The 23,562-nt window shown below is 44.6% G+C and overlaps 1 protein-coding gene across 7 annotated transcripts in view; it reads right to left on the bottom strand.

Moving 5' to 3' along the window:
- The window catches only part of Ep400 (E1A binding protein p400), a 102,988-nt gene that overhangs the window by 6,191 nt on the left and 73,235 nt on the right, over positions 1–23,562 (bottom strand). For 4 of the 7 annotated variants that reach the window (XM_041648224.1, XM_041648227.1, XM_041648225.1 and 1 more), the window contains 18 exons: positions 17,347–17,505; positions 17,071–17,154; positions 16,531–16,668; positions 16,233–16,277; positions 15,993–16,146; positions 15,341–15,582; positions 15,027–15,200; positions 12,439–12,575; positions 12,261–12,317; positions 9,564–9,642; positions 9,101–9,451; positions 7,470–7,515; positions 7,285–7,394; positions 5,622–5,829; positions 5,298–5,509; positions 3,370–3,591; positions 1,054–1,249; positions 462–586 (listed from right to left, as the gene is read on the bottom strand). In XM_041648224.1, coding sequence (XP_041504158.1) covers positions 462–586; positions 1,054–1,249; positions 3,370–3,591; positions 5,298–5,509; positions 5,622–5,829; positions 7,285–7,394; positions 7,470–7,515; positions 9,101–9,451; positions 9,564–9,642; positions 12,261–12,317; positions 12,439–12,575; positions 15,027–15,200; positions 15,341–15,582; positions 15,993–16,146; positions 16,233–16,277; positions 16,531–16,668; positions 17,071–17,154; positions 17,347–17,505 — 2,739 coding nt within the window. The remainder of the gene's footprint in view (positions 1–461; positions 587–1,053; positions 1,250–3,369; positions 3,592–5,297; positions 5,510–5,621; positions 5,830–7,284; positions 7,395–7,469; positions 7,516–9,100; positions 9,452–9,563; positions 9,643–12,260; positions 12,318–12,438; positions 12,576–15,026; positions 15,201–15,340; positions 15,583–15,992; positions 16,147–16,232; positions 16,278–16,530; positions 16,669–17,070; positions 17,155–17,346; positions 17,506–23,562) is intronic. The other 3 variants (XM_041648230.1, XM_041648228.1, XM_041648229.1) reach the window with 1 other exon arrangement.

Genomic DNA, 23,562 nt, shown 5'->3' with positions numbered 1-23,562 from the left:
ACCAGAGGATCAGAGCCAGGTGAAACCAGGTTCCTTATTTAAACCCTCAACAGATGCCAAGAGTCTTCACCATTTGGCCTCTTCACAGCACTTCTTAGACAACAAGGTCAAGACCATCCCAAGATACTGACATTGCCCTACCTTTCTTCCATAGGGGTGGTACCACCAGTAAACACACTAAGTACAGAAGGCAGTGTTCCTTGCCCTGAACTCACAGTCCCCGTGAATTCCACATGAAGAGCCATTCCTGCTTTTTTAATCTTTTCTAGTCCCTTCCATACCTGGCATCCAGCTGGATTCTACCCACCCTATCATCATCCCTTACATCTCAAAAAGAAAAACAAGGGACACTGACCATACTAGCAACCCTGCCCTTGTAAGGCTTGTAGCCCGTTTACTTTGGACCCTCCTCCCCAGCAAAAACCTGCACTCAAATAAAACTTCACACAAAGAACCCATACCTTCTGCTGGACGGCAGCCTGGCCCTGGGCAACTTGTGGCTGGATGGCCTTCTGCTGCTGGACTGCTTGCTGCTTGAGCTTCAGCAATTGTTGGACATGTACAGGTTGGGCCACGACAGTCTGCCCTATAAGAATAGGGTCAGTTAGGTCCTGGCAAGGGTTCCCTGTTTATCCAGGTTCTGTTCAGAAAAGAATAAATCCTAGAATTGTACTAAGGCAAATTAAACAGTGTGGTGTTTTGTTTGTTATTTTTTTCTTTTGAGGCAGTTTCTCTGTGTGACCCTAGCTGTTTTTGAACTCAGATCTGCCTAACTCTGCCTCCCACGTGCTGGGATTAAAGGTGTGCACTACCACTGCCAGTTTCTATTTCATAAATGACAAACAAGAGAAATGTCAGAATGTTAATGGTTAAACTAAGAGCCAGAACTTGGGACTTGGAAAACTAAGAGAATTTACACTAAGCCCTAGAACTAAATGTGTAAAGCAGGTGTTAAGACAGAGCAAGGCAGTGACCATCTCCAACAGAAAAGGCTCCCTGTATACCACATGGCCACCTGAGAAAGGCATACAGCAAGAAGCTGCAGGAAGGTACCTGCTGTTTTTTGTGGCTGTCCAATTGCCACGCTGATCCCTGCAACGTTCATAGGCAGGGTCGTGACCCCCGGCGAGGAGACCACAGCTGCTGGGACAGATACCACTGGAGGCTTTGCCAAGGCCACCTGAGCAGGCTGGGGTGTCTGAGTTTGCATCTGCCCTTGTGCCTGCAGCTGAGAAGTAGGGACCCGGGTCTAAACAGTGAAAATAACAGGAGAATCCAGAGAAATTCAGACATTGTGTGTCCTTTTCTTTCCTACTTTTTAAAAAATATTTTCTTGACCAGAGGCCAAGAGAGTTACACAGACAGAGGAAGGGGGCAGTAACCTAGAGGAGAATCTCCAGGACTTTTGCTTGTCGCTAACAGACACATGCAGACAGGATCTGTACAAGACTTTTGTGCTTGTCTGCCCCACTGCCATGGTTCTGGTGTTCTTAAGATTCCAAACACTCATTTCTGCTCCTCACTCTGTGCCACTTACTCTCCCCCACATCACTCTTCCACCACACCCTTCTCTCCAAGATCACTGCCATAACCGCCTATCTGAAAACACAATCAAGGCAACCCAATTAATTCTACAGTTTTCCACAAGCATTCTTCTCCCTAAATTACATTTTACAAAAGGCAAATGAAAATGAGTCAATTACCAAACACACATAAAAATAAAAAGAAACCTAGAAAGGAAAAGCTACCCACAGTCCTAACGTGCCCACAGACATGGGATTGAAACTGACATTCAGCCTGCTTAGCATTTGTTCTATCAGTGCAAAAATGCAACAGTAGAATGAGTCCCGGGGTTCTGTTGCCTCTTCCCTTGACAGCTGGCACTCTCCAAGTTGCCTGAAGAAAGGTTAACCTTGATTGTCAACCTGACTGGATTTAGAACTGCCCAGGAGACAACTCTCTGGGAAAGTATGTAAGGAGGCTGTAGAGCAGAGGGGAAGACCCACCTCAGTGTGAACTGGGAGCCCAGACTGTACAGGCAAAAGGAGCAGCAAAGTCTGACAAGCATTGGCATTTGCCTCTGCTTCCTGAGTGTAGAGGCCATGTCACCTGTCTCCTCTTTTTCACACTGCCACAACTTCCCGCCATGATAAACAAAAGTAACGAATCCAGTTGCTAACCCACCTTTTAGGTCCATTTAGTGAACATTTAGTCATTTGATCTCGTTACCACTGACAAAAGCTTTGTAAACAGCCCCACTATTTCTGCAGGAGACGAGTACTATTGTATTAACTAGCATGTAAGGTTTGTGGCCTAATTACAATCTGCTCTGCAACAGCCCATTAAGCTCCTATCTACTAGCTGTTACCACTCTCCTGACTCAGTTTGTAAACACAGTCACAACAGGCTTGCATTTTTTGTTTTGATTTTTTAAATAAGTTACCCTCAGATTCCCTCTTTGGTGGAGGGGGCCTCTCACTAAGACCTATACAAAGAGCGGAGCTCAAGTACCTGGGACCCCAGTCCTAGCACAAGCTACAGTTGCCAAGTAAAGGATCTGAGCAGGTAATTAGCCCATGTGCCACAGTTCCTTCACTTGTTAAAGATAGCTCATAATACAAAACACCAGGAAACTGGTACAGAGCTCCTAGGGAAGCACGGGTGGGCAAGCCTCCAACAGGCACTCATCACTGGCTGTTGTGATACAGAAGACCCACAGCACATTGACCGCAGTGTGTGCATATCCTCAGACATCACTATCTTGCTATGTTCCTTCCTTCAAACCCTCAAAGGCTCTCCCTGCTGCCAAGTGGTCACTATTTAGCTGGCCATGGAACCTGGGGTGCCTGCAACATCAGCTGTTCTGTGTTCTAGCCATACTGAGATTGCCCCTACCCTTCCTCTGCAAAGAGGACAGTCAGTAAGCTGTGCCTACTCCTCACTATTCACCTTCTGTTATCCCCAACCATTCAGTCCCTAACAGGCCTGGTGACACTCTGCTGGTTCTGTAAGCAGTGCTAGCACAACTTGCCAAAAGTCTAGTATCTCATCATCCTCTGTAAGGACCAAATCTTCTGCTTCAAATCTAAGTCTGCCACAAGACCTAACATGATCCTGAGCAAGCAACAGAAGCAGGTGTCTGCTGAGACGGTTCAGCAGGTTAAGGTGCTTGTTGTACAAGCCTAGAAATCGGAGTTTAATCTCTGTAACTCATGTAACAATGGAAGAAGACCACCAACTCTACAAAGTTGTTCAACCTCACCACACATGCATGTGCACTCCCGGCCACAATTTAAAAAACAACCCCAAAAAACTTTCAGTAAATGCAAAGATGGTATTTGGACAATAAATATATAAACTGGAACTTACAAGCCGGGCCACCTGGAGGTTGGCCACAGTGGTGCCCGTGAGCAAAGCTCCAGGCCGTGGGGCTGTGACTGAGGTAAGCTGAGGACTCTGTTGCTGCTGTGGGGGCTGTGGTGTCTGCACTTGCACTTGTGCTGGCTGCTGTGGGGGACCTTGCTGGGCCTGCGGTGGTGGGGGCTGTGGTGGCAGCTGCATCTTCTGTTTCTGCATCTTGATGATATGTTCCTGAAACCCAAATAAGGTATGTTCTCTGCATGCACCAACCATAAGCCCCCCTTATGATTACATGTACAGAATGTAAACCATCCCCAAAACCAACTGTGTACTGAATGAAAATGAGCACTTCACCGGGCAGTGGTGGCGCACACCTTTAATCCCAGCACTCGGGAGGCAGAGGTAGGCGCATCTCTGTGAGTTCGAAGCCAGCCTGGTCTACAAGAGCTAGTTCCAGGACAGGCTCCAAAAGCTACAGAGAAACCCTGTCTCAAAAAACAAACAAAAAAGAAAAAAAAATCAGCACTTCACAGAAGTGGGGACAGCAACTTTGACAGATCACTAAGGTCACAGCAAGGTTTCCAAGTTCTTATTTCTCATGAGTCAATTTAAATAAAGAATAATGACTTTGTAACCACACTCCATCAATAGTAATAACTTGGCAATAAACCTTATGAAGATAACAAGATAATGAGCTGGGCATGATTACTCAAATTTACAATTAATAGCACAATGGAAGTAAAGAGGAAAGGACCAGGTGTTCAAGGCCAACATCAGTTACGTGATATTACCTGACTCAAAAACAGAAGTTATCAAGACACTAGTTCAAAAGACAAAAACAAAAAAGGCACCCCACCCCCTTCCCACAAATGTATGAGCTGTTCATAACTATTAGATCTCTCTGGATATATCAGAAATGACAATGGATTTGAAACTGAATTAGGAGAATGTGGGTTAAAAAAAAAACAAAGGAACAAGAGGGTGAGCAGGACTCCTGCAGCTGGGCTGGGTGAGAAATGCTGACTGGAGCAATCTCAATGCTATCAGACAATTTTCCCCTGCTGGCCTTAGAGTAGTGAGAACAATTACTCTGGTTTACTGGAAGAAAAGGTGCTGTATAATTAAGCAGCCACATCCTTGGGGGGCTTTGGAGCCCTAAAACATAATCTCTGAATGAGGAACTGAATGTCATAATTTGTGGCATTTCAAATGATTTAAGGTATGTGTAGTAGCCACAGACAGCTAGGTAGTTTTCATCTGAGGTATCTTACCACCACCTCTCAAAGAGAACGAAACTCACTCTGGAGGTCCCAATAGAATACTGACAAAAGACACACGGGACCACCGACTCATCTCTGGGTCCTTCCCAAGCTTCACAGAGGTGGCCTCACCTCAGCTCTAGTGAGTCAAGCCTCTGATCAGCAGCTCACAATGGCAGACCCAGCAATCAGTCTACTCACATTGCATCTGTTTTTCTGGTTCCTTTTAATGCTGCATTTGTTGCAAGGACATAACAATTCCCTTCTAAAGTAAATACACTAGCACCAAAGACAACAAGACAACAGACTGGCAAAACGAGGAACAACAATTTTCAAACAAGCAGCAAAGAAAAGCATACTTTGACCTAGCTACTCCAGAAGAGGAGCACTGAGGGATCATCTTCACACTATCCTCCCAGAAAGGTGCAGACAAGCTTTTTAGTTCTCTGGAAAATGAGCTGTGGTAATACAATGCTTGGAGATGTACCTGCTGGCAGGAAGCTAAGGTTTCCTAATGCTTCTTAGAAGAATGAGTCACACTTACTAGATGAAAAATTGTGTTAAATACAAAAAAGCAGGCTCTCTAACCTAACGACAATGATAGATTTTTGTAAAACAGGCTCTGAACTGCAGACAAGTCAGATATGCCTGTGATGTTATGGTGAAGGATATGCTCACCGGTGCCAGCTTGCCCACGGCTTTGATCTGTGCAGGAGACTGGGCCTGGCCCTGGAGCTGTGGAACTTGAACCTGGGAGGTCTGCTGCTGCTGCTGTTGCTGCTGCTGCTGCTGTTGCTGCTGCTGTTGCTGCTGCTGCTGCTGTTGCTGCCTAAGAAGCTGGAAGTGGGCAGCAGGAGTGATGGTTTTTCCAGGAAGCTGAACTCCTGTGGCTATAAAGAGGTTGACTTGTTAGACCATGGCATCTTCAGCAGTCCTGGATAATACCTGCAAGCTGAAGCTCTAATAGTAGATACTAGCTCAGGGAAACACCAAGTCTCTCACCTTGGGACACTTGGGTCACTAAAGACCGGGTTGGGGTCTGCACTGGAGTCAGGTTGGTAGTGACCACAGCTGAGGCTGTCACGGAAGTGACTGCCCGAACACCCTGAGTTGTTGTCATGGACACCAGGTCAGTGGTGGCAGTAGCTGGGGAACCAACTGCTCGTTGCTGGGTATGGACCACTTGAGCAGAAGCAGAACCTCCGGATGTCTAGAAAGGTAACACAGGAATGTTATCATAGGACTTGGGGTAGCTGCCAAGCCAAGGAAGTGTGAATTCAGCTAGGCATGGTGGTACATTCCTTTAATCCTGGCACTCGGGAGGCAGGGGAGGGAGGGAAGAAAAAAGAAAAGAAAAAAAGAAAAGAAAAAAAGAAAAGAAAAGAGACAAGAGTGAATCATACAACAAGTTTAGCGGCTTAGTATGGCTCCTCAACCGTTCTGGCGCTATCTGGTGAGGCCGTCCATTCCAATCCCTCCTAGCTTCCCTTGGCGCTATCTGGTGAGGCCGTCCATTCCAATCCCTCCTAGCTTCCCTTGGCGCTATCTGGTGAGGCAGTCCATTCCAATCCCTCCTAGCTTCCCTTGGCGCTATCTGGTGAGGCAGTCCATTCCAATCCCTCCGAGCTTCCCTTGGCATGTTCAACAAACCCACTGGTTACAGACAAGTATGTATATCTATGTAGTTCTGTACCCTCTCCAACTCCATCCATTTGTGTGTCTACCTACAGTTTATCAGAGAAACAACACCTTCATAGAAAACATATTCTCTAAACCCCAGCATAAGAGCTTTGAAATATCACTTCTTATACAGGAGACAGGCTGCCTCTGGGTATCAGAATATGAATTCTAATACAATGTGTTTTATTCTGACTATGAGCTATGAAAGGAAAGCAGGGGGCTGACATTAGAAACCTGATCGCCGGGCAGTGTTGGCCCACACCTTTAATCCAGCACTTGGGAGGCAGAGGCAGGCAGAGCTCTGTGAGTTCAAGGCCAGCCTGGTCTACAAGAGCTAGTTCCAGGACAGGCTCCAAACCCACAGAGAAACCTTGTCTCGAAAAACCACACACACGAAAGAAAGAAAGAAAGAAAGAAAGAAAGAAAGAAAGAAAGAGAAAAAAAAAAAAAGAAACCTTCTGATCACATTTTCTGTGTTATGCCACAGAGGGTGTTTCCTTTCCTCCTAGGGGATCATCTTCCCCAAGCTAACCTCTACCTTTATGCTTGTGATGGCTCTCTCTCCTGCCCAGCTGCCTTCACTCCAGGCAGCCAGCTTGCTTGCTCCCTTTACATGGCACTGTGCTCCATTGTGCTCCACACTCCAGCACAGCACTCTACCAAGGTAACCACCTCATCTCTGCTTCCCACTAGTACACTGAGGCACAGTTAAGGGGCACCCAGGTCAAAGGGACTGGCTGCTGTTTCTTCATATACCACCTCTCCCTCTCTGAAAACTTGTCCTATGAGGAAAATCACTCTTCCCTAATAATACAAAAGAGGACAGTTTCTTAACACCTGAGGATTCCCTAACTGATCAGCTACTTCTTTTATAAAATTCAAACTAGACCAGTTATTTTTTTTCATCTGTGCAACATTCAAAGAGCAAATAATCTTCCCAAAATACAAGTCATAGTAAAAGCTCTCTGAACATGGAACAACTCACAGTCAAAGTTCCAGGAGCCACAGGTGATGCCAAACGCTTGTTAATGGACTGGAAGGTAGCAGCGGGAACACCCGCTATTGTGTTCACAAGCACGTTTCCACTCACAGTGCCTAAAGAGGAGGATGTAGGTGAGGCCGGAGGAGAAACACTGAGCTCCATTTCCAAGCCCTCTGCACCCTCCTTACCTGTTGGGATGCTTGTTCCAGTGACTGATGTCTTAATGGTTCCTGCCTATTGAAAATAGAAATTCAGGTTAACTTCAGGTCATTAATTTCAGGTCAGGCCTTATGCTGCACAAACTCTCCAAAAGCCATTACCATCAGTCAATGCAAATTCCTGAGCTTCAGACTCTAGCCTGGTCCTCCGCACCTGGGTTATTACAAGGTTGCCTTCCCCTTTCCATGCTGCCCCTCACCCCATGCACTACCTCCAGACTGTGCCCACCACCACCACATTAACGACATGCAAGACTCTGTGCTGGCTGCTTCCATCCTTCTCATGAATGCCTTCCTGTCATTCAGGCTTCAACTTTCAAATGTCACCTCTTCAGCAAGAATCTTCTTGCCGGGCTGGAGAGATGGCTCAGTGGTTAAGAGCACTGCCAGCTCTTCCAAAGGTCCTGAGTTCAATTCCCAGCAACCACTTGATGGTTCACAACCACCTGAAATGAGATCTGGTGCCCTCTTCTGCCCTGCAGGCATGCAGACCACTGTATACTTAATAAATTAATTAAATAAATACCTTTTAAAAATCCATTTAAAAAAAAAAGAATCTTCTTGCCAGCTAACCACTGTCCAGGCTCTTCCTGTGGTCATTACTCTATTCTACATAGGAACGTGAACTTCAGTGGACAGGAGATACTGCTTATCAGTCTTTCTGTCAATGTTCCCACACCATACAGGCTTAGTAAATGTATCATCTCAGTGAAGAAAGAATGATCCCCAACCACATTAAAAACAAAAAACAAAAAAACAAAAAAAAAGAACCTAACACAGTTCAATGTAATGATTCAGAGTCTGAGAAGATCTTGGTAAGGTGCTTGCTTTGCACGTATTAAAATCTAAGTTTGACTCCTAGCACCCATATAAAAACCCAGAAGTAGTGTGTATGCTTATAATCCTTGTACTGGTAAAGTGTACACAAGGATCTCTGTGGTTCAACAGACAGCCTACTTAGCCAACTCTGCAAGCCCTGGGTGAAGGATCATCTCAAAAAATAAAGTGGACGGCTCCTGAGAAAACCACCCAAACCAGCACTCATGTGCACTTTTACGCCTGGCTGACAGCCTCAAGTGTTATCCATTGGCACAGAGTCTGCTCTCTTCAATGTCTGTGTAATGAGCATCACAGACAATGAACTCAAGTACAGATGTCAACGAGTATGTCCTTCAGGGTCATAACTCTGAATTTCCTTTGGATATTTGTGTACTTATGGCCTGAAAACATGAGTGGGCACAGGTGGGGCATCATTTTTGCTACACTTGCAATAAATGAAGGGAGCAAGCTCATCGGTGTTATTCTACAGAATCCAGCATCTTATTTTTGAGTCACAGTTTTACTGCTCAGGCTGGACTTATACTCAAGATCTTCCTGTTGTGATCCCCCTTAAGCTTGGATTAAAAGTATATGCAACTACACCCAACTTTAGAACCCAGGTTCTCCTTAGTACCAAAAAGTGGCTTTACCCTCCCAACCCAGTGAGGCTCGGTCACGAGCCTTGGAGGATGGCACAGTCAATAAAAACACAGGCTCCCCCAGGGAGCACCGCGTGTTCTTGCAGGGGGTGGTCTAGAGACTGTGGGCTTAGAGGCTCTCACCAATACAGCAGCACTTCCCACAGTTGTCATTGTTGGTTGCCCCTTTGACTGTGTCTGCACAGGCTGGGGCTGGGCCTGGACCTGGGGCTGGGACTGGACAGCAGGCTGTCCTGCTGGTGGCTGGCTGCCTGTTGCCTGTGGCTGTGGCAGTGGTGGTGGTGGCTGCTGTGGAGGTGGTGGGGGTTGCTGCTGCTGATGCTGCTGTTGCTGCTGTTGCTGCTGCTGCTGCTGCTGCTGCTGCTGCTGTTGCTGCTGTTGCTGCTGTTGCTGCTGCTGTTGCTGCTGCTGTTGCTGCGGAGGGGGTGGCTGCGTCACAGGTGGCTGCTGTGCCTTCTGCTGATCAGCCAAAGCCTAGATGGGTCAGACAGAAAGAGAAGCTGCTAAAGGAGCTGGACCCAGCCCGGGGTGACAGCACATCACAGCAGCAAGTTTCTGAGAGGACCCAAAGTCCAGGGCACCATACCTTTTTCTCTTTTGCAATTCGCTCTGCACGGAGAGATGCAACTTGAATAGGAGGCAGTGGTTTGTCATAGTTGATTCCACTGAAAGGTAAAAAGTTCTCTTATCTACAGCTTAGGTTACATATATCAGCCATGATCAAAAATATTACTTGGAAAATTCTAGAAACAATTCATTAGTATTTTGTCCTTTGTTTTTTTTTTTATTGCGAAAAGAAGAAAAAAAAACATAAACAAAAAACAAGTTTCCACCTCCTCCCAGCCTCCCATTTCCCTTCCCCTCCTCCCACCCTTCTCCCCCTCCCCCCACTCCTCTCCCCCTCCCTCTCCAGTCCACAGAGCAGTCCGGGTTCCTTTGTTTTTTAAACAGATTTTTTAACTATGTGTAGGTATCTGAGCTTATGCACATGAATACAGGTGTCTATGGAGGCCAGAAGATTCCAGGGAGCTGAAGTAACAGGTAACAGGTGGTTGTGAACCATCTGACATGGGTGCTAGAAACCAAACTCTTAGCTGCTGAGTCTTATCTCTAGTCTCACAAGTCACTGGTTTGAAACTACATATTGTCCTCAATAGTTTGATGAAAACAGGCACTGTCCCATTCATTCCAGCTCAGGACGGAATGAGCTGTGTTTTGGTCCGGGGAGTCCATACTGTATACACTACTTATATACACTACTCATTCTGTCATAGTCTCAGCTACCAGACTGACTATATTTCAGGCTTGTGTTAAAAACAAACAGCCAGGCGTGGTGGCACATGCCTTTAATCCCAGCACTGGGAGGCAGAGGCAGGAAGTTTGAGGCCAGCTTGGTCTACAAAAAAGTTCCAGGACAGTTAGGGCTGTTACAAAGAGAAACCCTATTCTGAAAAACAAAGCAAAAACAAACAACAAACAAACAAACAAACAAAAACCAAATGAAACCTGACTTGACTTAATAATACAAAAAAAAGTGTAATGTTGGGAATGTGTAGATACCAAGAAGAAGTCAAGTAATGCTTAAGTGAAAGGTTTTTACTACAGAAACAAAACAATACACAGAGGTAGTGGCTTCTCCTCAGTCTGGAGGCTGAGGCCTGAGGCCAGAGGATTACCACAAAGTTCAAGGCCAGCCTGTGTTAAGGCCTAGTCTCAAAAAGAAAGCAAATACAAACAAAACCGCCAGGATACAAGACATTCAGTGCTTTCTGTAATTTTAAGAATTTACTATCAGGCAGCACTTCATGAACTCTCTGGGTCTGCTCAGAAATACCTCCACAAGTCTTCCACTGCTTACCAGAGAACCTAGAGCCTGCCCAAAGCTACACCACAACCCTGGACAAACACTACCCCACCTCTTACCCCCCACTAAATCCTTTTACTAGCACTCCAGAGCAGAAGTTAGGTCATCACCCAGTTAAATTACATGATAGGCCAGAGTGACCTCATTAATACCCATATCTAGCCCTTCAGTACAGTCTGTTTTTACCTATATAGGTCTGGTGGCTCTGATTCTCTTGTCCTCAAGCTTCCTCTCCAGGCCCAGCTCACATCCCACCTTCCCAGGGAGGTGACTAAATGCCCCCTACACTGGCACCTGAAATTACTCTTCCCAAGCCCCAAAGAGCCTCCTTTATGTCCTGTACACAGCCATCTGCGAAAAGCCTTTCCTCCCTCTTTCATGCTACATAGACCTCTGGAAGGCATGCCAGCACCATTCATATGCACTGTGTGCCATGGCCGCCTTTGACCTACTAACATACACTAGCTTGATCAACCAACTCATCACACTCCACCCAATCTGCTGCAGAGGTACATATAACACATGAGTAATACAGGGCACCTCTGAAGGTAATCCCTACGGCAAAAACACAAAGAACAAAAAACAGCAAAGCAGGGCTGGGCTTCAACATAATGGCCCAGCCCCAGGAGATGGGAAACCATGAGGTGAAAAACCCATGTCACAAGGTGCACTGCTAAAGGAAGCATAGCAGTGCTATTGGGCTCTCAGCAAATGTGTCATGAGTTGACTATTTGGCAAGGACCACTCCCATAGCTATGTGACAAGGAGACACACAGCAAAACAAAAAAGGAAGGGCTGGAGAGGAAGCAACCAGTGTGCACGTGGGCAGTGATGCAAACAGAGAGGCAGCTGTTTCACCAGACCAGACTTCCTCTCTAAGAGTTCATCCAGAGAACAAACAAACAACCACTGCCAGTATCCAGGCCAGAGCTCAACGCCAAAGAGAATGGTCACTTTCTCCCATCTTCCCATTTCACAATCCATCCACTAATTAATTTTTCATTTATTGAATAACCAAGTACACTCACCTCTAAACTAAATAACCTTTTATGGTACAACCAACAAGAATTGTACCTGCAGGGCAGAAGAGCCTGAGGAAGAAAGTTCTTTGCAATCATTTTCTTAGCGTTGGAACATATTTGCTATCCCAGAGAACAAAGCCTCTGCCAAAAAGCAAAAGGAGATGATGGCTCCTTACAAATGCAGAACATGACTCTCATGTATCTTGGCTGGCTGGCTGGCTGGCTGGCTGGCTGGCTGGCAGAGGCTACCGCACACACACTTAAAGGCAAAGACCTCAACATTTCTCAAGTACAGAGCATGTACCACCATCATAGCCAAAGCTTAGATCATACTGCCTCACACTACTGTTCTAAACTCATTTCGAATGTAAAAACTGTGTCCGCTCCATAGAAGTACCTTTCTGCCAGCACAGAGGCATGCTTAGGGTTTTTCTGAAAGGGATTCATTCCAAGCCTGCAATAAAAACAAGGGAATGGTTACCAACAGGAAGACAACATAGTCAAGAAAAAGTCTTGAGCACTAGCTTCTCAGCTGCTGCAATCACAGTAAGAGGATGAAAGCCCAGGGAACATACAGAGGCTTGATGGGGGGGCTTCTCTTGCCAGCTGTCATTTTCATCAGGTCGAAGTGGCTTGTGTACAGCTGGGTGTGAGTGGCATTCTCATCCTGGGCATAAATCTGGCTTGTGCGGAGTGGACGGTTGTTCTTACTCTGAAACAAAATTGATAGGAGCTCAAGTTTAGACCATCAGCATGACACACAACTACTCTGGAAACAACATTTTCTGAATTAGAAGCCTGTGGCTAAGATCCAGTGGCTGCACCCAAGTCCCATTCCCTTTCTTTCTTTTTGGGATAACATAATAAGACAACAGTTGCAACAGGGAAATGCAATCATTTGCTGGTAGCTGGCAATACTCCCCAATTCTTAGAACTTTGCTCAGTTGAGCCTCCCTTTCACTGAGGAAAGAAATGTTGCACAAAATATTCAGGGTCACACTCCGGAGTTAACACACAGCAGGTAACAGGGTGTTGAGTCTAATACCCTGGACAAATGAGGCAGTGGTAATTCAATAGATACCTTCTACCCATACTGGACAGTGAGGTAGCAGAGATGTCTAAAACTGCATTCCTTGGGGCTGTGACATCATTTGTACCTAGTGATCCTTTCTGCTTAGAAATGCCATAGACAATTCAACAGTTGTCTACTTATTACCAAGACATCTTAACCCCCTCAGATACAGAAAGTCCAGAGACAGTCGTGCAAGGTCAGAGGTCAGGGACAAGAGTTCACAACCCCAACTAGCCCAGGACTCTCTCTGTCCCTCAGTATCTCTAAACCCTGACCAACCCTATTATCACAGTCAGTAATGTATACCCAGTATAGTTATGATATAGTTAGGCAAATACACACATGTACACATCTGTTGCTGGAGGAATGCCTTAAGTTCAGAAGAGAATGCCAAGGAAAGTCAGAACTAAAAAATGAACGTGCACGGTTACATGGAACTGCTTCTTCAACATTCTCCTATATAAAAACAACAACAACAACAACACTAAGCAAAGGGAGAAGGGAGAGTAAGAGCTAGTGAGTCACACCCACCACCAGAGTGAAGGCAAGACAAGGCCAAAGGCAGGAAAGACACGTGTTCAACAACAAGCCCTGGATGGTTCTAGCTATGAACAACAGCGCCAGGGCTAAGGACAGTGTGCTTATTGGCATCTAGCCAGCATGTCACAGGCCTCAACAGGGTGTGAGCAACAGGGAGGCTCTGATGTCCCTGAGGGGCTCAGTGAGTCACTTGTGTGGTTCCTTCAGATGAAGAAGCAAAGCCTCTATGCATAGGAATAAAAGGCACTTGAAAAAACCCTAAGTGCTGTATTTCTGTTACTACAGTCTGGGCTCAATCTGAATCTCACTGTGTTCCTGTTCACAGGCACTTACAGAAAGCTTTCCATCTCATTCAGAACACCTCCTCGTACCTTATAAATATTTTGTGCCTTTTTCTTTGGATTAGCTTCACAAATCAGCTATAAGAGAAGAAAATATTTTAGCTTTATTTTTTTCAATATTAAGGTAATGGCTGTTATAATTATTAAATGCTTCCAGAAAATAAAGAGTGAATGTGAGACTTTAGGAAGTTTTATGGTACAGGTACCACAGAATGGTATCATGAGGAAGGCTTGCTTTTTTATGGGGGAAAAAAAAAAGCAAACAAATGCTTTGTTCTGAAATGAGTGTTTTAGAAATGATAAGAGATGGTTCAAAGAGTGGTCACAGAAGTGAGGTGAGTGTGGCGACCTCATCCTGAGGGCACATGTGGCTCTTAACACCAAAGACATTTCACAAACTGTACCAAAATAAGAACTAGATGCCTATCTTGCCAACATCGCTGTTGCTCCTATGCTAATGAGCATACTGATGTGTTCAGAAAGGCAGTGTTCTCTGCACACCTGCCTTGGCATCGGGGCTGAACATTTGTAAACGCTGGTGTGACATGGCCTGGGGATACTGTACAGAAAAAACTAGCTGTCAAGTGACAAGAGAGAGAGAGAGAGAGAGAGAGAGAGAGAGAGAGAGAGAGAACACGAGCTGTGTAAAGAGAGCCAAATGGAGAAATAGAAACAGACAAACGCAAAGCAGATGAGGAAAAGCCAAGAAGAGGCCTACATGTCCCTGAGCAGCCATACCAACTCATTTGGGTTGAGGATGCAAACCATAGCTGGCTTCTTAAATCAAAAATACAATGGTTTGTCTATACTATAAATACTTTCAATGCTCAAAGTTAACCCACAAACAGAGACATGAAAAGCAGCACAGAAAGCATGAGCAGACTCTTCTTTAAGTTAGATGGTAACGAGTCAAAGAAGAGTTCTTCCCTTACTCATCTGAAACCTGAATGGCACAGTTTTCTAGACTGCAGCAACAGCAAAGGCTGGCATCTGGTTCATATGCTAACACCAAACATGATCAAGGGTAAGGTGATTGACTCTCTACTAATGTCCATTACGTGCCAGGTACTGTGTTGATGTAGGCCTCACTGATCAAGAAGGCTGACTTCACCAGTCTACAGGGACAACTACATTACCCAGCAATACACAGCAAGACCTGGCCACTGAAGAGGCCAATTCTTCCCAGGAAGACCAAGGGGTACAAGCTCACCTTCCCTTCCTCTCTGGGAATGATGACATTCTCATAACGATTCCGGCACTGCTTGGAAGACCGGTAGATTCGGCTGCAGGAGTTGACAACATCACTGACAAGGTCCCAGTTAGGAGTGTGAGCAGGTGACACAATCGTGAGGTTCAAGGGCAGCTCAAGTAATTGCTTTACAGCCTGGAGGACAAGGTTTCAGAGCAAATAGGTCAACGTACATTCAAATGCCAAAGACACACCGCAAAGCACTATGAATCACCAATGTGGGGGAGCAAACAAACCATGGGAATGCTCAACCCAAGGACAACAAAGCCATTTACCTGTAGCAGGGCCCAGTCTTCACCAATGAGCCAGTCGGGACTGTCTTGGGCAGGTTCCCCCGAGGACTTGACATAGGTAGGCAGAGGCTTGGCAAAAGGTGCCTGCTGTTTTAGTAGCAGGTTCTTCTTTTGCTCCTTGCCTTCACGTCGGATTTTCAACATGCCTGGTGTCGCCCGGTCAAACAAGGATCGTGGCGGGACAACTGCCTCACCATGCCGCTGCTTCTTCTTCCTCCCTGCAGCTAAATGGGGCAGAGTTCAGTAAAACAGGACACTCAGAGATTTTCTCACCAGTGGAGTGAAAAAAAGGGAAGAAGGTACACAAGAGGCATGTAGACTGATGGGCTAATGGAAACAACTGCTAACGTAAAATCACTTTCTCGAGTTTACTATTTGTCTGTTTTGGGGTTTCAAAACAGTCTATTTATTTAGCACAGGCTGGCCATCAACATTTATGATCCTTCTGCCTCAGCATCCCACATGCTGGGAATGTAGGTATATGCTATGGTGCTTAGGCTCCTAGTGGTTTTGTAGTACTAACTACTGTAACTATCAAGGCTCCTTCCCTGAAATGGGAAGAGCCGGAAACATGGTACAAAAGACAATGGCTGAGTCACTTCTCCCATTCCAGCAGAGAGAGAGAGGTACATACCTGACGGATCTGTTTTGTGTCTCTTGCGCTCCTTCCTCACATAAACAGGAGGCAGCTTAGCTTCTGGGATGGGTGTGGTCTCATACATGAGACACATAACCGAGTCAATGTAGATGTCATTGTCATCCTGAGGAGGTGTGGGTGGTGTCCAGAGCTGCACAGAGAAAGCAGGTTCTGTAAATTACCAAGCGATGGGAAGGTTGGCCTTTGCTCAGGCATTCAGGGAGAGGGGTCATGTACCGGCATGACTTCTGTCTGTCCATCAGCATCTTCATAGACATATTCCTATGGAACATAAACAAGTTTAAAATATAACAAAGGCTTTACACCTCATGCTACATGCCACAAATCACATATTTTCATCAATATTCAAGCATGATTGTGAATTTAAAAACTGTGTTTTAAAATAGTATGAAAAAAACCTGTGTTTTATTTAAATCCTGAAAATACCATTCACTGAGGATTAAGTCATTATCAGTTAAGACCTCAAAGTGTCAGAACAGCAGTCAGGTGAGAATGGACCTGAGTGCTAGTTTACCATGCTGTAGGCGTCTTCCCGAGTGTAGGTGAGAAGCTCTGCCTCCTCCTGCTCAAGCTGCAACTGGGCCTCCCTTTCCTGCAGGGCTCTAGCATTGCGGAATTCCCAGTCCCTCACTGATGCCATCACCAAATCCTGCTAAGAAAATACAGGGGAAAAGAACTTTCAAGATCAGAGGAGGCAGGTTGCTTCTTCCTAGTACTCAACTCCCCCAGCCACTGTACACACACAGTAGAGTCCTATCTCCCCAAAGGGATGTCTCAGTTCTTACTGATGTACGTGCTCTACCTCTCCACATTTAACCCTGTATCAACTCCAAGCTACTTCAAGTCAAATGCAATGACATCAAAGTGCAAAGCAGGTGCTCCAGCTGCCTGAACAGGGCTTGGGAGACCTCAGTCTCAGTGCGGCCTGCACTGCCAGGGTTTGGCTTCATCCCTTAAATTTCATGGAGTGGAGTCACAGTCACTGCAAATCAAATTCAGCACTGAAATTTTTTACTTTTAATATATTAAACTGACCAAAACTTGATTCTCTTACCTCATTGTTTCTCTCTTTTTCTTGTTCAATGGTCATATGGAACAATTCCAAGTAATTCAATGCATATTTTTCAATTGGTGTAAGCTATTTCAAAGATACATTTTTTAAAAACAGAGTTAGTAGCAATTTAATAAAGATCAATAATATTCCTCATAAAATCCTCTCATGGACATTTAATTTAAAAAGTAACTGTTCTTAGTCACAGCAAATAAAACATATTTTACAAAAGGGTTCAAATGCTGAAATTCTTAGCTTAAAAAAAAAAAATCCCCAAACCTGTTCCATAAAATCAGCCAGCTCCTCCAGCTGGGATGGCTCCTCATCATATCTAGAGCCGTCTGAGTCTGAGGGCACAACTACAGTGCTGGATCCAGGCATGGCTTCCTCTGTAGACCTCTGGGTGTCTTCCTCCAGATACTCAATACTCTTGAGGGCCTAAAGGGAGTGTGCACTGAGACTTGGTTGTGGACTTGGCAAACAAAGGAGTTTGTAATGTTAAAGTAGATACTTGTACTGTAAGCAACCAGTAAGCCTCCAGAGGCACTTCCCTTCTTTTACAATTTTCATACACATGCTCACACATTCCAGTGATAAGAGATATGGATGGATCTAAAACTTTTAAAATTACTATCAAGATAGGTGGAAAAGCTTCATGGAAAAACAAAACAACTGACATGGGTTACAGATGGTAACATGACAAAAGAAACAGGGAAAATGAGGTCATCAATAATTACAGACTCTAAGAATGAGAAGGGACCATGTGGTTTTATCTCACACCTAGTATATGGTACTAACCATAGGGACACAGGGAAAACAAAACAGAGACCTAGTTAGAGTCCAAATAAGTCCATTAAAAACAAAACAAAACAAAAAAACAAAAAAAAAACTGTAGCAAAGGTGCTCAGAACACACAGGACAGCTGACTTTATTAGAATAAGAGGCATGTATATTAAAAAGCTGCCACTGTTCACCTCCTAAGTGCTGGAAGTACATCATGGCTGGGAATGTGAAAAGAGGTGCTCACATGTGAGACAATATAGCTATGCTTTAAAAAAAAAATCATAAACCATGCAACCAGTTCTCACAGTATTTGACAAAACCTGCAGTTTAAAAGATGACCATTGATGTGGGAGTGATTTCTTTCTAATCTGTTGCTTTCATTGGTTAATTAATAAAGAAACTGCCTAGGCCCATTTGATAGGCCAACCCTTAGGTGGGTGGAGTAAACAGAACAGAATGCTGGGAGAAAGAAAGCTGAGTCAAGAGAGTCGCCATGATTCTCCTACCGGACATAGACACAGGTTAAGATCTTCCCTGGTAAGACACCAAGTGGTGTTACAGGGATATTAGAAATGGGTTAGATGGATATGTAAGAGCTAGCCAATAAGAGGCTGGAACTAATGGGCCAGGCAGTGTTTAAAAGAATACAATTTCCGTGTAATTATTTCGGGTATAAAGCTAGCCGTGCGGGCGGCTGGGTGACGGGACACAGCCCCACTGCTCCTACTACAACAGAGTGGCGCCCGACATGATGGTCTAAATCCACTTAAAAACCTGAGAAGGCTTAAAAATAAGGGAGAGAGAGTTTAACACAGATTTTTGCTGTTTGTTGATGGCATGCTGTAGAGAGATTTCCTGATTCAACAACAGCAGCAGAAAAAACACTGCGTCATTTGAAAGCGCAGTTTCTTGGGGCTGTGCCGCCAATGCAAACTCTGGCTTTAAAGCATTTCAATGGCTTTTATGGGACTGGATGTATCTGTTCCCGCTTGGGATCGGAAGGAGAGTGTTCTGAGACCGTGAGCGCTCCCCGCCTGCATCTGGGCAGAATCAGGCTTAGGCAGGCGGAAGAGCATGGCGGATTCCTGCTGCCATACAGAGGCATGTTTTCAGACTGCGCAGTGCTCTGCGTGTCAGATTTGGCTGTAACTTGGATGAAAAGAATTTCTGTGCTGCAGGCTCAGTCTCAGAATTAAAGTGCTGAGTGCCGCTCCCACCTGGCGGCCCCAGAGCTAGCACAAAATGGTATGTCCTCCATTTTGAAATTTTCCTGACTCAGCAGCAGGAAAAAACTGGCTGTTTTAAAATGCTGGCTTTCTGGGTTGTGCCGCCATTGCGATCTCTGTCTGGCTCCTGCGGGAGACAGAGCTTTTGAATAAAAGCACATTTGGAGTAAAGTGCTACGATTTGTTTGATGGCAACTAGACTCGCTGTGTGCCTAAAAGGGGGACATTGCGTGCCGCAGCTCAGAGGCACAAGCAGCTCTGCCATGCTAGTGGTGCAATATGCAAGGATCAGAGGCATGAGCGGCTCCACCATGTTGGACTGGGCAGGGCAAGCAGGCAGTACCTGTTTTTGACCTAGGAATGTCACAGCTTAGATTCTTAAGCGCTTAATGATTTAAAGGCGCAAAACAAAGTGCTCCTGAATAGTAAAAAAAAAAATTACAGATTCACAATAAAACAGATTGTTGGATGAATGTACGTAGGCTTGGGAGAGAAAAAAATATATATAAAAAATAAAGTTAATGTCTTAAAAAAAGGGTAAAGTCTTTAAAGAGACAGAATACAGATAGTTAAGAGATTAAAAAAATAAAGAAAAATAAGCCACGTAAAAATGGAAAATTCACAGAGAGTCTGGATTATATACATTGTGTTTTCTTTAAAATTTTTGACTGTAAAGGAGCTAAATACAGAGAGACATTTCATTACATGGGCTGCCAAGCTAAACCAGAATGGATATAAGGGCATTACGATTTCAAAATTTGGGTCTAAGAATATGATGCTTTGGAGAGGGTCTTCTTTTGTTTTCACAGAGGACCAGACCCTATGGATTAATTCTATCCCCATATGGTATGATAGACCACGACCTCCCGAAAAGTTGCTGTAAACACCCTCAAAAAATTACTTCACTCAACTGCCAACTGAGATAAACCTGGCACACAGGTTACACCCTAAATGATCTGATTAACAGCGCCCCCATTCAGCAGAAAACAGTTTGGAGAGAAAAAACTGCACCCATGTTCCCAAAATATTGTTTATAAATGTTCTATTACATTTAAAGGGGGAAATGATATAGGTATGAATAATTTGCACTGGTATGGATTTTAAGGTCAATTTTATTATATGTATATGTATTTCTTGATCTTGATTAAGGTATTGTGATTGTGTAGTTCATTTAAAAATGTACTGTATAATTAAGAAATATAGGTTGTTAATGGATAATCATCGATAATAGTCAAGTTTGTAATCATGTTACTTAGATTTTCTAGATATATAGAGATATATTTCAGATAGGCATTCTTCATATCTCTCAAAGGCTGCAGAATATGGCATTTAAAATATTTTAATAACTTAGGGTTTTTCATGACAATGAGACACGTCTGCTCCTGGCAATACCAATCTACTTCAAGAGGAAGATGGGCATCGAAGAGGCTCCTTATGGAGTTGGTTAGCCATTTGGGCAAGAAACTGCACTTGCCTGGACTGATGCATAAACTGGACACAGAGAACCCGCAGAGAGAGGACTGCTGAACTTGCCTAAAGGTGAGATGGTCTTTCGGGGTTCCTGATTCATGAAAGAGTTTGCGAGACATTCTGCAGGATACAGAAGAAAGTGACTGAACTGTCTTTGGAATTTCCTGCTTCGTGGAGGTGTGTGCTGGATACTATGGACCTGTAGGCCGAAGATGAATGCCCCAACGGTACAGAGGAACTTTGGGTGACTGTCCAGGCAGCGAGATGTCTCTGTCGTTTCTAGAGTTTGGATTTCTTATTTGCTTAGGTAATATTATATCCTTCTGGAGTCTTTGATGGAGTTGAAGAATGGATAGTTATAGTTTTCCTTAGTTATGATAAAAGATAAAATAGATATAAATATTGTAACTGTAATTCTTGCTTGATAACTGTTTTGCTATATGTAATTTTACTATGTTAAAATGAAAACCTTTTTTATTTAAACAGAAAAAGGGGAAATGATGTGGGAGTGATTTCTTTCTAATCTGTTGCTTTCATTGGTTAATTAATAAAGAAGCTGCCTAGGCCCATTTGATAGGCCAACCCTTAGGTGGGTGGAGTAAACAGAACAGAATGCTGGGAGAAAGAAAGCTGAGTCAAGGCAGTCAACATGATTCTCCCACTCCAGACAGACGCAGGTTAAGATCTTCCCTGGTAAGCCACCTCGTGGGCTACACACATTATTAGAAATGGGCTAGTCCAGGTGCGAGAGTTAGCCGAGAAGAGGCTAGATATAATGGGCCAAGCAGTGTTTAAAAAAATACAGTTTCTGTGTAATTATTTCAGGTATAAAGCTAGCCGTGCAGGTGGCCGGATGGCAGGGACGCAGCCCCGCCGCTCATACTACAACAGACCATACTGCACTAGACCCACAAAAAACATATCCAGAAGACAATAAAGGAAAGCACCATGGTAACCTGGAGAACCTTTGAAGCTGGATACAGAAAGCCCTGATGATGACAACAGATGTAGGAACTGCTGTGGGATAATGACCTTGTATACTGTGAACTCACATTCATATTGGTTTAATAAATGCTGACTGGCCAGTAGCCAGGCAGGAAGTATAGGCAGGGTGATCAGACTAGGAGAATTCTGGAAAGAGGAAAGGCAGAGAGTCAGTCACCAGCCAGGTACAGAGGAGGCAAGATGAGAATGCCTTACTGAGAAAAGGTACCAAGTCATGTGGCTAACATAGATAAAAATTATGGGTTAGTTTAAGTTGTAAGAGCTAGTTAGTATTAAGCCTGAACAACAGGCCAAACAGTTTATAATTAATATAAGTCTCTGTGTATTTTCTTGGGACTGAACGGCTGTGGGACTGCATGGGACAGAAACTTCTGTCTACAAAGAATCTCTGTTTAGCAAGATAAAGAACAATGGTAGGGATGCCCTGAGTCGGTAAGATATGAAGTACACAGAAGTAGAAAAAAGAGAAAAACAAAACAATCTTCAACAAAGGAGAGACAGTAAGATGGTTCAGCAGGTAAAGGTTTGTGCTGCCAAGATTTATGATCTGAGTTCAATCCCCAGAACCCACATGGTGGAAGGGGGAATCTGACTCATGCAAGCTATTCTCTAACCTACACCAACGCCCCCCCACCCACCCACTATAAGTAAAAGAATCAACTGGAGCAGGAAACCAACCAATCCCTTAGCACCTTGACTCTGAACTCAGAGCTGTCCTATTGCGGCTCTAAGTATAGCCTGGCTTCCTGATATGTCAGGATATCTTTGCAGCTCCAGAGTTGTAACACCCACACTCCCCTACACACATACACACACACACTAACGTTAGAAGATAATGGCTGAAGAGATGGTTAAAGAGGACTGAGTTCAGTTCCCAATGCCAATAACTGGGTGGTTCACAACACCTGTAACTGATTCCCTTTCCTGGTCTCTGCAGTCACCTGCACGTTCGTGCACACGCGCGCGCACACACACACCTCTAGGATCCAAAAAACTTGACCAGGCAATTAAAAGAAAATTATCCAGGGGCTGGGGTGAGGTTCAGTGGTACAGGTTTACATGATGCCTCCCTCGGGTTTCATCCCCAGCACTAGGGCAAAGGAAAAGACCTTCATGGGCAGCAAACTCATGAAAAGGTGTACTCAACAGCAAAATACAAAATAAAGCTATCCCATGAGACTATCAGTCTAAGAGCGAGGCCAGGCAGTGCTCAACAGCTGCAGCACTCAGACACCACTGAGCTCTATCCACTAGTCATATATTCAGGATATGCTGGCCAGAGACCCCACTTCAAGGCCTTACATTCAGTAGGAATGCATGTACTTGCTTATATGAGACACTGCAAAAGTATACTTCAAAACAGGTCAGATGAACAATGTAGTGAATTCATAAATATCGCTCTCCAGAATGGAGCCAGATAACATTAAGGCCACGTGAAAAGAGCAGAATTCCATTCATATCCAGCTCAAGATAGGCAAATGCAGTAAGACATCAAAAGAGTAGTCTCTTCTGAAAGAGAGTGGCTAAAGGAAGAAAGAGGGATTTTCTCAGTAGTTTCACTTTTAGGACCAGAAAGTAGTTGGTAAAGACAAGCTATAAGAGCATGAAGTACAGGCCAATAGCAGACCAGGGCGCTGCCACACACCATCATCCATGGCCTTTGCAGAAGAGCAAGTAACAAGACAGTGGTCACCACCCTAGTCCATGTGACAGCTTCCATGGGGAGGACAGTCAAAAAGGGCATGGAGAGCAGGATCTACAGAGGAAGGAACCCCATCCCTTCACTTGAAGCTGTGGTAAAGAAGAGATACTTAGCAAACAGGGGCCAAGTCTTGGAGTAAAGAGAGCCTTGGTCAAGCCAGGAGGGAGGACATTTAAGTATCCCTAACAGGTGTCTGCTATGTTCCTATACAGATGGCCACTGCACAGGACCCATGTGTGCAACTCCAAATCTTCCAGTGCCTGCATTGCAACAGTAATATCCCTCATATGAATTAAAACATTGCACCCT

The sequence above is a fragment of the Microtus oregoni genome, unplaced genomic scaffold (assembly GCF_018167655.1).
Source record: "Microtus oregoni isolate MIOR12 unplaced genomic scaffold, Mior012 000003F_ref0000135, whole genome shotgun sequence".
NCBI lineage: Eukaryota > Metazoa > Chordata > Mammalia > Rodentia > Cricetidae > Microtus > Microtus oregoni.
Note: the sequence above shows the minus strand (reverse complement) of the source record. Positions and strands in the feature narration are given on the sequence as shown.